The 15,223-nt window shown below is 38.4% G+C and overlaps 1 protein-coding gene across 1 annotated transcript in view; it reads right to left on the bottom strand.

Moving 5' to 3' along the window:
- pappab (pregnancy-associated plasma protein A, pappalysin 1b) overlaps nt 1-15,223 on the bottom strand; it is a 107,035-nt gene that overhangs the window by 23,195 nt on the left and 68,617 nt on the right. The window contains exons 11-14 of the mRNA XM_018758954.2: nt 14,897-15,004; nt 14,518-14,653; nt 14,061-14,274; nt 10,972-11,140 (exon numbers count right to left, since the gene is read on the bottom strand). Coding sequence (XP_018614470.2) covers nt 10,972-11,140; nt 14,061-14,274; nt 14,518-14,653; nt 14,897-15,004 — 627 coding nt within the window. The remainder of the gene's footprint in view (nt 1-10,971; nt 11,141-14,060; nt 14,275-14,517; nt 14,654-14,896; nt 15,005-15,223) is intronic.

Below are 15,223 nucleotides of genomic sequence, written 5' to 3'. Positions count from 1 at the left end.
TACCCTTGAGCAAGGCACTTACCATAAGATGGTCCACTGAAATTACCCAGCTGTATAAATGGGTAAATAACCATAACCTTAACATTGTAAGTCACTTTAGATAAAAGCGTTAGCTAAATGAATAAATACTGAAATCATGTTATAACAAACATGGGACAAGAGGGCAATGACTCAGGGCTTCTGTATTCAATGATCATTATTCTGATTGAAGTGGAAAAAGACCCCTTTTTTGGCATTTCTCTTTCTCTTGTTCCAGGATGAGTCCTTCATTGTCTTCCACAATGCCACTCGTGTATTCTTTTTCCTTTTCACACACACACTATCAGAACCGCTTGTCCCATACAGGGTCGCGGGGAACAAGAGCCTACCTGGTAACACAGGGCGCAAGGCCGGAGGGGGAGGGGACACACCCAGGACGGGACGCCAGTCCGTCGCAAGGCACCCCAAGCGGGACTCGAATCCCAGAACCACCGGAGAGCAGGACTGTGGTCCAACCCACTGCGCCACTGCACCCCCTTTTTCCTTTTCAGTTAACCAAAAATGCATTTATAAAAGGAAAAACAAAAAATATGCCCAGCTATTATTTGACCATATACCAAGTGCAGTCATTTCTTCTCACTTCAAAGATAAAGCCTCAGTGTTTGGAATTGAATGTTGACAGACATTATTTTTACTCCACTAGAGATCAATGAGATTGTCTACAAGTCCCTCATAAAGAGTAATGTCATATGGTGGTTTGAGCATGGCAGTTATACAGTTGTGAAGCAGTAATAAAACCATCAGCAAGATATTGAATGAGGAACCTGGAAACACGACCCGAAAGACGGTCACTATACTTTCATCAGGCCTAGGCAGTGGATGCTGCTTTCTTCTGACTCTTCAAAATAATGCCATTGTCTTCTCCCAAAGGGCACAACCGCAGACTCAACACAAAGCATGCACTCTGGGCAACAATGGTGAAAAGCCACAGCATTCCTGAAAAATCAGCCCATCAAGCAGGAATTTTGGAGCAAAATTTGGACAGAATTAAAAAAAAGAAACTCACGGAAGGCAGGATGATTCTCAGAAAAGTGAGGTGGAGGTAGGAAATTCAGCTTTGAATGAGTGTAGAGCTCTCTCTGATGTACTCAGTATAACCACCAACCGAGATAAATATGTCATACATTTCAGTTTCGTTTAGGTGTCATGATTCAGTCCAGTAAATGGTGCAGTAAATGCCGTAAAGTAAACTTGCAGTAAATGGTGATCCTGGGGTTTTAGGTGGCTGCAAAGAGGGACTTTCCTAATATTTTTCTTATTAATCAGACATCCCTTAAAACTATGACAGCTGAAGCAATCATTTTCTTGTACATTAAATTAATTAACAAATTAATAATTTGCATCCAGATGATTAGTTACTTTTTTCCACTTTCCTTCTTCGGCAGATATTTCTGGCATAACTTTGATGTGTATTATAGGTTGTTGTGTTCGGTTATTGTGTGTGAAGAATGAAGAACTGCTAAACTAGCCGTAGCCCGAAAGGAATGACATGTCTCTGATATATGATAGCCACGCATTTTACAAACACCAGCCTGTTGGATCTAAACACTTCAAATCTTGACTCATCAGTCTGTAAGATCAACTCTCACTTCAAAGGTTTAGTTTCTGTATTTTTTTTTTGAGCGAAGCAAATCTGGTTTTATGGTTTTTATTCTGGTATTAAGTGTACTAAAACTTTTGACCAGTACTGAACATTACAAATTTTACTTAACATCAGATATTCATGCTGTCTTCATTCTCTTGATTTTCTTTAACTTCTATCAGAAATGTAAATACATTTTGCAATTCTGTCAGTAACTGAGGGTAGTAGGTCTTCCCTGTTCAGCCCCTATTATTATTATTATTATTACTGTATTGTTGCTGTTGTTATCATAAAACTACACTGGCATAGCGCTGCACAACATGAAAATACATGTCTATTAATCAACATATGTACAGTTAAAGCCCACAGTGCTGATATAGCCTGCCTGCTTCAGTCAGCAAATATACAGTCTTCTTTTGCTCCCATCACTTGAGTCAACACATACACTTCCATTACTTGTGTGTAAAAGACATACTGAATTGTCAATGGCACAATCTGAAAACCAATCCTAATGTTGGTGTTACTTTACAGATGCCACCCAGGTGTGCCTATAATAGAGCACCCAACTTGAGGGACCACTTGGTGCAAGCAGTTATTTATAAACAACACACAATGCAAATGCTTCCAATTCTGGATGGAAACATTAAGTGCCATAAGTGGCAACTTCCAATGAACTCTATGTAGTGTGATGAGCCGGGTCACTCATCCATACATCAGTGGAACACACACACTCTCTCCGTCAATCACACACTATGGGGGACCTGAACAGCATGTCTTTGAACTGTGGGAGGAAACCCACGCAGACACAGGGAGAACATGAAAACTCCACACAGATTAATAATAATAATTTACATTGCATGCAGATATATTAACTAACTGATCAATGATATTGTGATAAACAAGGACAACAAAAGAAATCCCTAAAATTTAAGCTATGTACATAAATTTACTGAGACAGTGTCCAGTAATAATGTTTGCCTTAGTTGTTATTTCCAGAAGCCAAGGAGCAGAGGAGCTGAGGGGCCTCTAACCATTTCTTTAAAGTTACTCCTCCCCTGATGTCTGGTTGACACAGTGAGCAATAGGAGTCCTCGGGGAAATCGAAGCACAATTTTACTGCGGGTGATGTTTCAACAGATAGGACTTAACCAATCTTGTAGAATGTAATACTTATCTAATGTACTGTACTCTGTCAGGAAATGTACCACCAGCAAAAAATGAACAAAATAGCAGGAAACAGAACGTAAAATGCAATCCAGACACAGCTGCAAACGTGTCCTTTCCCCGATCCCCACCCCCATGTATTGAAAACAGCTCTTTGTCAGGTCACTGTGCACTGAACTTATGGCTGAAAATTGGAATAGAAGACCACACAAGAGACTGTGTTAGCATGTTGTGTATAGACCACAAATGTGTGTATGTTGTTGTCTGCAAATATGTGAAAATTATGTAAAGTCTTCAGTCCTTTGGGGCTTTAAGGAACTTTCTCTCTTTTGTAATAATATTGTGCTGATACAATACAAATGGTATGCTGCGGGGTAGCAAACAAAGTGTTTTCACATCTGGCTTTCTGGAAAAAAAAAAAAAAAAAAACTCGTTTCCACTTTCTGCTTAATTAAATTAAACATTAGTTCCAAAAAAATAAAAAAAAAACTCAGATTGACAGAGACAGATACCAAAAAAAAAGAAAAAAAAAACTATAAAACTTGGACCAAGAATTTTTAAAAGTGATACATGGTTATTTAAAACTTTAAAACCTCTATTTCAAGACATTATGGTTCGCTCACAAGTTATTACTTTAAGCAGAAAAATGGCTGGTACTGTAAAATGAAGTACAGGTATACCTGTCACCATTACCATGACGGTTTAGTTTGATAGGCATACGATGTTGTCATAAACAGTAAGTTGGCTATACTAGTCTTTCTTGAGCGATTTCCCAGGCCCTTCTGTTGTGCTCGTATCCACCACACATAAAGTTCTCAGTCACTTAGCACATTTTATCCCTCAATTGTAAAATCACATGAGAAAAAACCATACACCCATGAAATTATACCCAGTTGATTATTCTGCCCTCTTTTAGTATTATTTATTGATTTTTAAATTAAATCTACTGTGTACAGCATCACAAAAGAAAGTGTGGCTTTTAATCTTCTCTAGTTCTATGATAACAGTTGTGACTAACCCCATAATCCAGTGATAGGAGTCAATCCAACCACTCCTGTCATGTTAGCACACTGTCAGATGTGACTCAGGATCAGTTTGTCAATCCCACCAGTGCTAGGCTGCAGTGAAGACATATAAAGGTGACCATATAGGCCCTCGACACAGCTATTATTCTGATATTTTGTGATGATCTGTGTGCATGCGTTGGGGAACAAAGAGTAGCTTATACAAAATGTTTTAGTTCAGTTTGGTTCAGTTTAAACTTTTTTAAAAAACTGGAGTTCAGTCTTTTAGTCTTCAGATACATTAATTTAACTCAGCTATTACTATAATTAAAGGATAGAAACTGCTTACAAAAACAAAAGCAACATATACCACATGGAAAATGTAATACATATCCCCAGACATGGTTAAGTATGGTCCTCAACATTAAAACACGCAGATATGATAATTTACCAAAACCAACCAGCTCAGCTGCTGACAGGAAAAGAATCCATGTGTGCCTCTATTACCCTGACAAACTCTAGGAGTTCCTGAAGAAATGTTTGTTTGCCATGGACACAGTTTCTATCTGATTACCAGTGACCCACAATGCTCATGATGTTTTTTTTTTTTTTTTTTAAATGCACCAGAAAAATGTTCTATTTCTGAAATAACTGAACAAATATGCTGTTTTGTGTAACATTAACACAAAATGTGTGAGCTGAACAATTCTATGTAATATAAAACAAAGATAGGTTTCATTATCATATATTCCCATTCTATTACAAACATGAAATACATTATACTTGACACTTCTGAAAAAAACCCCTTCGAGCTGTGTGCAGATTAAGATTTACATTTACATACATAAGATTTAAACTTGTGTGGTATATGAAGTATTGCAGACTAAATAAATAAATAAATAAATAAATAAATAAATAAAAACAGTAAATGACGATACTATCTCTGAGAAGAAAAGTGTTTTTGAAAAAGGAAAAAAAAATAAGCCGAATGTCCAACATCTCTCTTCCAGTGTTCTGTCATCACCAACACTAATCCCCCAGCCAAGCTGTCCTAGCAACAGTCTCCACTGCCACATAAACAGTATAATCTTAACTAGCTAAAACATGCATCTGTAACAGAACAACAGCCACAGTTAAAAAACAATAACAAAAACAATGCCAACATCAACGACAAAAACAACCACCAAAAAAAAAATTAACAGCCAACAAAAAACCAAAACTGGATAAGCAGTATTTGCAACAAAAATCAAAACACAACAGTAATTATAACTACAGTCAATGGGCTACATTTCAATGTAACATTTTGAAATTATATGGAATATTATATTATATCAATGTCACACTCCTATTGTAACTGATACAATGTAATAAACTTCCACCACTCCGTTTTACTTTGCAGTCAGATTTGGTAAGTAGTTCACACTAGGAATCATGTTGGTAGATGGACTTTATAAAAAAGATACTGTAAATGATTTGCAACACAATGTAATATAATTCTGCTACTCTATAAAATAGGTCATAGTGTATGATTATGCGTCAACATTTTTTTTTCCAGGTCTTTCAGTAGTTTCAGGTCTTCTTTTACAGAAATGAAAATTCATGGGTTTTTCATGTAAGTGTTTTAATAAAAATACACCAGTAATAGGTATTTGGCAATTAGACACTACATGCAGTGATGAAAACACCTAAAAGTCCACAAAAAACACTCGAACTTCTAAAGCTGCCATCCAGTACTTAACAATCAGATTAAAAATGGTTTGACATCTAATTTTACCTTATACCTATAAAGCATGAAATTTGCGAAGTTCCAGAAAGAATCAATGACAACAAACAAACAAGCCAAGGAACAGATAAATAAACAAAGGTCACGTGGTATTTCTCTGCACCCAAGGCATTGCCGGCAAAGCCGTTTCGAACCTCATTGACGCTGAGATGGCCCATTTATAGGGCAGAACTGCCTTAATTACAAGAGCAGTTAAAGGAATGACCAAAGCAGAGGGGAGCAGAAACAATAAATGTGGGTCCAACTGAAAACAAAAAAGCAGGCTATGTGGATAGGAAGCATGCAGGGCAGCCCTTTTTATTATGAGGCAGACATTCAACCCTCCTTCCCCGCAGCTACAGAGCGACATTCTCTCCACCACTTTTTCAGCTGCGTCTCAGCAGCTCCACAGAGTCCCCAGTAAATAGTCGGCTGCGGGGGAGGGGGATGCGTGCAAGGACTTTCCTTCTTTTAAAAATTTACAGCTGCCGATTCCTCCTCCACTGAGTATTTAACTACCAATGGCTACTGTGCCTAATTCAACACAGATGCCCCCCTCTGCCCCATCCCCATTCCCCCATTCATTCATGCCTTCACCACCCAAAAAAAAAAAGAGAAAACTCCTGCCCTCCAACCTCTCTTGCACTCATGAAATGCATACTCCTTGGTTATTTTGGCACATGTGCTGTTGTCAATGACATCTTTGTGGAAAAAAAGCACTAACCATCAATGCTCCCTATAGAAAAAGCATTCTCACTGTACATTTACTATAAAGCTGCAGCAACCTCAAGAGTACACATCAGTGTTGTAGCGTCTTTAATCACTTTTCTGCACAGAAACCTGAAACTTACATTTGTCATAAAGAAGTCAATAAAAAGATGGCCCATCATCTACCATCCCCTGCATACAGAACTGGAGGAGTGTAATAACATCTCCATTGCAATATGCTATCTGGCTACTAACAACTGTGTTCTTAGCATGAGTGATGTCACAGCTCTATGTGTTACCTGTTTTCACCTGCACTGGGACTCATATTCATGTTCGACTTACTTTTTTCTCGACTTTACGATGGTGAGCTGGCGACAGACATTCAGTAGAAACCGTACTTGGAATTCTGATTTTTTCCTGGGTAAGCAAGATGCAGCGCGATACTCTCTCGTGATGCTGGGGAGCAGCAGCGATCTGCATCTCCCAGTCTGCCACGCGATTGTGTTTTGTGGATCCATAATGTCACCGAAAAGCCCATCTGTGTTTCCTGTTACTGGTGGGAAGAAGAAAAGGCATCAAGCCCATGATGGCCATTGCACGTATGCTAGGCTATGATGTTCGGTAGGTTAGGTGTATTAAATGCATTTTTCACTTACGACACGTTCAACTTATGATGGGTTTCACAGAACGTAGCCCCTTCATAAGTCGGGGATCACCTGTGTATCTACTTATCCATTTACAAACTTGATAAGTTTAGCTTCCAGTCAGTTTTGAGTCATTAAACTATATATTTCTATTTTGTTTATATATGAATACACTTATAAAGCACTGTATATCTTTTTATGTTCATGAAGTTACTATCTAATGAAGTCAGACAGATGGGATATAAATTTTGGAAAAATAAAAATGACTTCCAGGAGAACATAAAATCCAAGTAACTGCTGACTGATCTTTTAGATTCAGCACCCTTTGCAGTACTATGTGTTTTAAGTGAAAATCTGAGTCTAAAGTCATTAAATAAAGAATACTTAACTATGCCATAATTTGAAACAAATTCTTCAAGACTAAGTAGGGAATTGTTATCATTAATGTCTTCTACCATTTCATACCATTTTTCCACCCAAGTGTTTTGAATAAAGTTTTTTTTTTTTTTAACCTCTTACTCAGTTTTTGTCACAGCAGAGTATGGAAGTTTATGCCATGCTACTTCAATTCCAAGAGAGCTATCTGCAACATTAAAGGGTTGTAGCATATACGTCATTACAGGGCCATACCTTCTTTAGTAGATAGGAATGAAAAGTCCTCTAATTTAATGGGAGCTATAACATTGTGTATTTTCCGCCAAGGCAGATAAGAGTTTGAATAGAACCAGTGCTTCAGGGCATGAAATGTAAATGATTAATTAATAATAAAGTTTGAAATTTGGGAAGACCAAACTTCCCTGCAGTTTTTTTTTTTTTTTTTTTTTTTTGCTGCAATGTGGATTGCGCAGGGTAATTTCCCATTCCATATGTATTTACGAAGTAGAGAGTCCACCCTAGACCAATACCAATACCAATACCAATACTCAGGTACCAAAGGCGACATAGAACTAATATTGTTGATGCAGGGTAAGATATTTATTTTTATTACTTATATGCGAGGTGAAACAGGTAGGGCCATCCATCTGAATGCTTAATTGCTTAAGAATCACTTGTCTACATCTCTCTCTCTCTTTCTGCTAATCTAATGCACATATTTCTATGAGCTGTACGTCACATTGGAGAAAAGTGTCCGCTAAATGAATACATTTAAATGTCATGGCGGAAGCTGGTTGAGCGTATGGATCTTCTGCCCTCTTGTTGTTCAACTGTTAATTAAAAACTATGTTTTACAATCTTTACATAGTTAGTACTTCTGCTTATTAACATGCATTACATATTCAACTTTACACTTCAGCAAACTATGTAATATGGGGACCAAGTATTGGAAGAACTATTTTGCTTTAGTTCAGACACTAACTGTTCAGAATTCGGAAGAGAAGCTAAGAGTTGTTTAGGATCTTTTTGGACTTGCCCAATGATTTTATGTTGCACCCTTATAGAAATTTTGGCAAGCCTACTGCTCTTGGGAAGATTCAGTACGTGTTCTCCACTTGAAGATTATGGCTGTCACTGTGGTTCCTAGGAGTCCCAGAGTCTTGGAAATAGCTTTATAACCCATTCCAGACTGATAGATATCAACAGCTTCTTTAAAAACTCTCTTCAGGAATTTCCTTTGATCGCAGCATAATGTGCTTGTTGAATCTTTGTGCTGGCAACTTGACTCTGAGGTAAGAGTGAGCAGGGCTGGCTCTAATCAAGCTTCAAGTTCAATCATCTGAATGTTTATCGCTTTAATTGTTGTTATTTAATTAGGGGTCACTACATTTTCACATTGCCAGTTAGTGTTGATAATTGCTTATCAAATAAGTGAAAAATGTATTTTAAAAGTTTTATTGGTTCACTCAGGTACACTTTAACATTAAGTCTAACATTAGATTTTGATTGAAGACCAGAAAAAATGCAGAGTCAAAAATTTGCAATGACAGGAAATCAGGAAGGGGAAAATACCTTTTCATAGCACTATAAATGATAATAAATATTTTATTTTTGTTCTGTGTAAACTTGTACACAAACCCATATTGTAATGTCCACTTAAAAAGTATAAGATCCTTAATTCAAATTTTATTTTCCTTTCTTCATAATTTGTAAGTATCCATAACAACAATAAAAATAATTTGCCATATATGTATATTTACCTTAATGAATTTCAGATAAAAAGTCTAAGGGGTTGCTGAATTGTTTCTTGCTTAGGGACAACAAAAACCCTACCGTTGGCCCTACCATAGAGTAATTAATTTTGTTATAGTAAAGCAGTGTGTTAAACCTGGTCAGCTAACACGGTGGCTGCCTTTCAACACGTTACCCAAAGCACTTAAAAAACTTAACAATGAAATCTTGGTCATTGAAATCATTCCTTCCTACCAAAAAGAAGAAAAAATAAATCAAATAATTGCTGCAGTTTTTATATATTCAAGACAAGCTACTAATTCAGCTTGAGCTGCTTCATACATATACTGTATATGGTGACTTTTTAAGTTTATGTTGTAAAAACAAAAGAACAAAATAGCAAAGAGGAAAGCAGCTTGTCTACAACTTGTGTTTCTTTTTTTATTGCCTGCTTTAATCATTACCCCCTGCATCAGCCCATTTAATGACCAATTGCAAGAGAAACAGGGAGGCCCAATTGCATCAAGCTTGGCACATGGCCTGCAGGCTCTACTGAGACATGGGATAAAGACAAAGACAGAAGATGTGAGCATGGTAGCAATCCACTGGCCTGAACAGAAGGACTTTAAAGTGTTTGGATGGCTGATGGTCCTAAACTCAAAACACATGGCTGCTGTTTATGCTAACTCTTTCCTTAAACATTAATGAAGGGAATTTGGCTGAAATGCAAACACATGCAAGCACATATACACTCAGGTACAGCTAAAACGCTGCTGAGAAATGTGTTTGATAATGCATGTAAAGTCACACTCCCAAAGAGGCTCAGTCAGCTAAAAACGAATCCCACATCTCAATTCAGATTTGAGTAGCATCATTTGGAGACTGTGAGCAGGAAATATAGGAGTGGAGCAGACCACCGCCCTACGTCTGGGGAGGGTAGCATAAATTGCTGGAAACCCATCGATCAAATGCTAAATGCATGTGGCACACCAAATTCTTCAAGCTCTGAAAAAACAGCTGGTTACCAATACTGAGGGATCCATTGCTCCTCTAGTCAGCGCTCAGCCTTCTCACTGGAGAGCAACTAAACTGCAGAGAGAAAAGGAGTAGTAGCTGGCAAGGACATGGATCTCAAGAGCACGCATCAGCAATCTTTTTGGTAGACATGGGAAACAACACATGTTGGGAGCACAAGAAATATGGACTGGGGTACCACTGAATTGTAAGAAATAAAGAGGGAAACAAAAAAATATATATACTATTAGTCATTAGATGTGCACTTATACGGCGATAACTGCTGCCACTTAGTCAGCCACCTCGGCAGTAAGCAAATCTTGGTGTCACTCAGCTACTGTAATAATGAGGATACTATATATGACATTAAAACATTAAAATAACAAAATCTATAAACCCATAACTTTGCAGCTTTCTTTCGCACTGTATTTGATACCTACGTTGCAGCTGAGGGAAATTACCAACTTCATGAAAAAAGTTCAGGAAAACGGACATGAAACCACTAACAAGCCACTGCGTCAGACCACCTCCTCCATAGCTCCTCCTGCATTTATTGTTAACATTAATTTACCTCCTAAAAGCCCAGTTAACATAACCCATGAGTGTTATAAAATTTTACTGCTTTCTTTAAGGCATCTGTGAGAGCAAATGAGTTTGTGGTGTGGCAATGGTCTGTGTCATGAGTATGTGTGCATATGTGTATGTGTGTTTCAGCACGTGCGTAACCTCACGCATTTTTTGGGAGACTATGAAATGGAGGAAATCCTTTTACACAAGGTTTTTTTTTTTTTGCTTTTTACATCAAAACAAGCTAAATGCTTTTCATCAAGTGAGAACCAGAATAACCATACCATTTACTGAAAAGAATGTGAATTTTCAACTCCAGGATCTTTTGTTCAGTTGTGTTTGAATGATGTGATGTTAATGTTAAGTCTGTGTGTGTGTTACCTGGGTCTTGATGATGTCATCGTCTCGATGTATCTGCAGGACGTATCCACGGTTACAAGTGACGGTGCAGCGAGCCCCATTGAGGTACCTGGGGCTGCTGCACACCATCTCAGCATTTCGGATAAGTGGCTCTTGGCAGTAGATGGCCTCACAGGAGTAGTGTACACAACTGGGGAAAACAGATTATGTTGTAGGTCAGGCAAGTATCTCTCCATGATAAAAGTATAGATAAAATTATGATCACACGAATAATGTGGGATACATTTCAATTAATACATAAAAGACAGATGGTTTTCAAGTAATTTTCATGTACTGTATAGTAAATATTCTAGATGGTGCATTGGCTGAATACTGAGGAGTGTAAAGGTACATAAATCACATAGCTTCACTGTATTAGAATGAAGTTAACTTTTTATTGATTTAACAAGCAGCTGGTCAGTGACTAGGGGGGTGTGGTGGCGCAGCAGGCTTGGCCGGGTCCTGCTCTCTGGTGGGTCTGGGGTTTGAGTCCTGCTTGGTGTGTCCTCTCCCCCCTCCAGCCTTGCACCCTGTGCTGCCGGGTTAGGCTCCGGTTCGCCACGACCTCACTCGGGACAAGTGGTTTCAGACAGTGTGTATGTGGTCAGTGACTAGATAACGAGGGAAAAATTGTGTAGTTTTCTTCATCTGTTATTGATTGAAGTTAATGTTTAAAAAAAAATGTTTTCACTCCATTTTATTAGAGTACACCAAAGTGACACAGTTAATGACAGAGCTGTAAAAGAGACACACACAGACAGTTCCTGAACTGCTTGTCCCATACGGGGTTGTGGGGAAGCAGAGCCTAACCTGGCAACACAAGGCATAAGGCTGGGGGAGGGGACACAAGTCCATCGCAAGACACCCCAAGCAGGATCTGAACCCCAGACCCACTAGAGAGCAGGACCCGGTCCAACCCACTGCACCACTGCGCCACCACACCACCATGCCCCCCTAGATTAGGGCTACTAAAACACTAAAGCAGTGCACATTGTTATGACATTATCTACATCATCAACTGCTGTTAAAATTGGTTCTGTAAGATAGGGGGGGCTTTATGTCTGCTGTATTTGGGCACATCAACAAATGTGTTATAGTGTCCAAGTAAAGTTTCTTAATGTAACCTGACACTGTAATAAAAGTGTTATGAGTATAAAACAGGTGCAGTTCTAGATTACAAGCGCAGTGATATAACCTCCATGAATCATTTATACAGAGAGTACAAAGCCGAACATCAACTTATCCGAGTGCTTTATATATCTCTGGGTGTATTAAAATGATTAGTTTTTCTGCAGGCACTGAAAATGCGGCCCAGCGCATTGACAGGATGGAGCTCCCCATCTTGGACCCCACCTATGCTAGCCGACTGAGGAAGAAGGCTGGCACTATCATCAAGGACCCCACACATCCCAGTCACTCCTGGTTTGAACCACTGCCGTCTGGCAAATAGTTCAGGACAATAAACTCCTGCACCAACAGACTGAGGAGCAGCTTCTTTCCCAGAGCTGTGGCCTCCATCATATCCTTCCCTGCTCCACCAGAGAAACAGATCACAAAAGCCATTACTCCCCCGCAACTACCTCCTCATGACTGAGGACTTCAAAGTTTTAATATAACGCTAACAAATGTTGATAGGCTGTTATGAATTTTTTTAAAATTCATTTTCTCAGACCTTTAGACATATATATATATATATATATATATATATATATATATATATATATATATAATGTAACTTGCTAAATTTATCCTGTCCTACATTCTGTTCGAAAACTATGGTCATAATGAAGGGTCTACTAAAGTGACCCTCAAAAAAATTATGGTAAAATTTAAAGTGCTGACTCTAGATCATCCTTACTGATTTAAAAAGTTCTGATAAATATTAGAATTTCTTTGTCCTACTGTTTCAAAGCAATTATGACATTGCCACGATACTTCAGACGTAACTTCAGTGACAAAGTACACCAGTAGTAATGCCTTATTAAACTTGAAAATTGGGCAACTTTGTTTATTATTATTATTATTATTATTATTATTATTATTATTATTATTATTATTGTTGTTGTTGTATCCTTTTTCAAGCATATTTGAAATATATTTAATGCATTGTGTCATGTTCATTCCATAGTCCTCTCAGTGTAATGATTTTTTACTAAGTATTCAGCTGGAGTTTCAAAGTTTTTTAGATACTGTAAATATGCATAGAATCCCTTAAAAATTACCCATAGGTAACTACAAAGCATAACACGTCTGCTTTTGGATAGGATATTGCTTTTCAAAAAAGCACGCACAGGAAACAGCAGGTCGGTTGTGACATACTAAAGATGACTTGGAGGCAGTCCTGGGATTTATCCACACTGCTGATTCCATCCAGCACTCAAACCACTTGGCTCTCAGTACTGGACCTATCTTTATTTTACTACTTTATACTGTACAGGTTGCTGTGCCAGTACAGTATAAAACCACACAGTATCAACTGGGAACTGCTGAGATCTATGATTTTTCAATTGCTATTATTGCTGTTATCATGGTTTCCTCATTACCTCAGTGCTCTGCATGGGGTAGGATAGTCTAGCAAGGGAGCAATCAGATTCAGATTACAATAGACTTTGGCGGCTGCCAGATACATTTTGTTTTTGTGCTTTTTGTCTACAGGCCATGCTGTTTCTCTCTATGGTCCTCTAGACCTTTAGGCATTGGCTTCTCTGTCTGAGGAGCTTCATTCATGGCAATGATTGAGAGAGGAGAAGCAAGAACAAAAAATATATGCAGACATCTCTTCATTTCTCTCTCTCCTTCTTTCTCTCTCTCACAAATAGCACAGCCTGGTGCAGGACTGGAATGCACATTCAGGCCATGTGACCAAGAGCAAATTGACTCGCAATTAACACTCACGACCAAAAACCAGTTTTGCGTTTTTTCAGAAGTGCATTCATTAAACAGAAGAGTTTATGAATAATCTCACATTTTAAACCAGCCTTAAACCCATGCATCAGGGATAGGTTTTGGACCCCAATGAATTTCAAGGAAACAAATGGTTCACGTATTTAAAGTTGTGGTGAGAGATGTACCTCTGTCCCATAGGGTTGTATATCTCATTACTCTGGCAGCCATTGATGGTGATGGGGTCAAAATATTGGAAGGAACGAAGGCCCACTCCAGAGATGGCCACCAAGTGAGAACGGAACTTAACCAATATGGCTTTTGTGCGGTAAAAAGCCATGCTAAGGTCATGGTTCACAGGGATTACTAATGGATTGTTCCTGCAGCTCAGGCGCCATTCACCTGTTGGAAGATACAGAAAAAGATAATTTTCCCATATTATCAAAGAAAAAAGACTGCCCATAAGACTTTGTGGACTCTTAATCAAGAACATAGTTGCTTAGGTTTTATCTGGAACAACTTAAATTGCTTATACTGTACATACTACCTAATGATTCTGTAAAGCTGGATATTTTACTGAAGCAATCTAGCCACCCTGACATTGTATAAACTTATGTAAACAAAGAAAAAATCAAAAATACTGACCTAAGCTATGTATCTGTTCCATTGTGTCGATCAGCTGAACTGTGATATTACACTGAGTCTGGTCAATGTAACCAGTCCCATCTGCAGCCAGATGAATGATGACAGCTGCAGCTACCATGGGGTGAGAGTAGTATGCCTGGAGTGGAAACAGAACGAACGCAAATTAGATTCAATTTCACAAAGCTGTATCAGTTCAAACATTATTTTTTTCATTATAGTCACACATACATGCATTCAGAGCTGGTAGAAATGCTGAGCCATAGTCAATGAGTTCAAAAAAACAAAAACATAATTAGTTTAGAAAGTGTCTGCTCTAAAATCGCCTCCTATATCATAGCATCAAGACATGGCAGGATGCACGGATAGGAGCAACTACTACCTTCAGCCAGTATTGAGGGTTCCAGGAGTGTTGCTGAGCCTCTTGACAAGGGAACCATGCGTACTGGGAAACTCCATAAGACAGGTCAAACGCCTTGGACTGGCACATCTAAGGACAGCAAGATCAAGCTAAATACTACATGCCAGAATGGACTTTAAAAATGCTCTATTGGCCAGGTAATAATGTTACTTCAAAGCAAGTACAAGTTCAAGTGGGTTTTTATTGTCATTCCTCTATATAGCTAGTATACAGTGGAACGAAACGTCGTTTCTCCAGGACCATGGTGCAACACAGAACAGTAGGCAAGACTACATAAAGTGCAAATAC

Source organism: Scleropages formosus, chromosome 17 (assembly GCF_900964775.1).
Source record: "Scleropages formosus chromosome 17, fSclFor1.1, whole genome shotgun sequence".
In the NCBI taxonomy this organism is placed as follows: Eukaryota; Metazoa; Chordata; class Actinopteri; order Osteoglossiformes; family Osteoglossidae; genus Scleropages; species Scleropages formosus.
The sequence above is the reverse complement of the archived record's forward strand: the minus strand, read 5'-3'. Positions and strand labels throughout refer to the sequence as shown.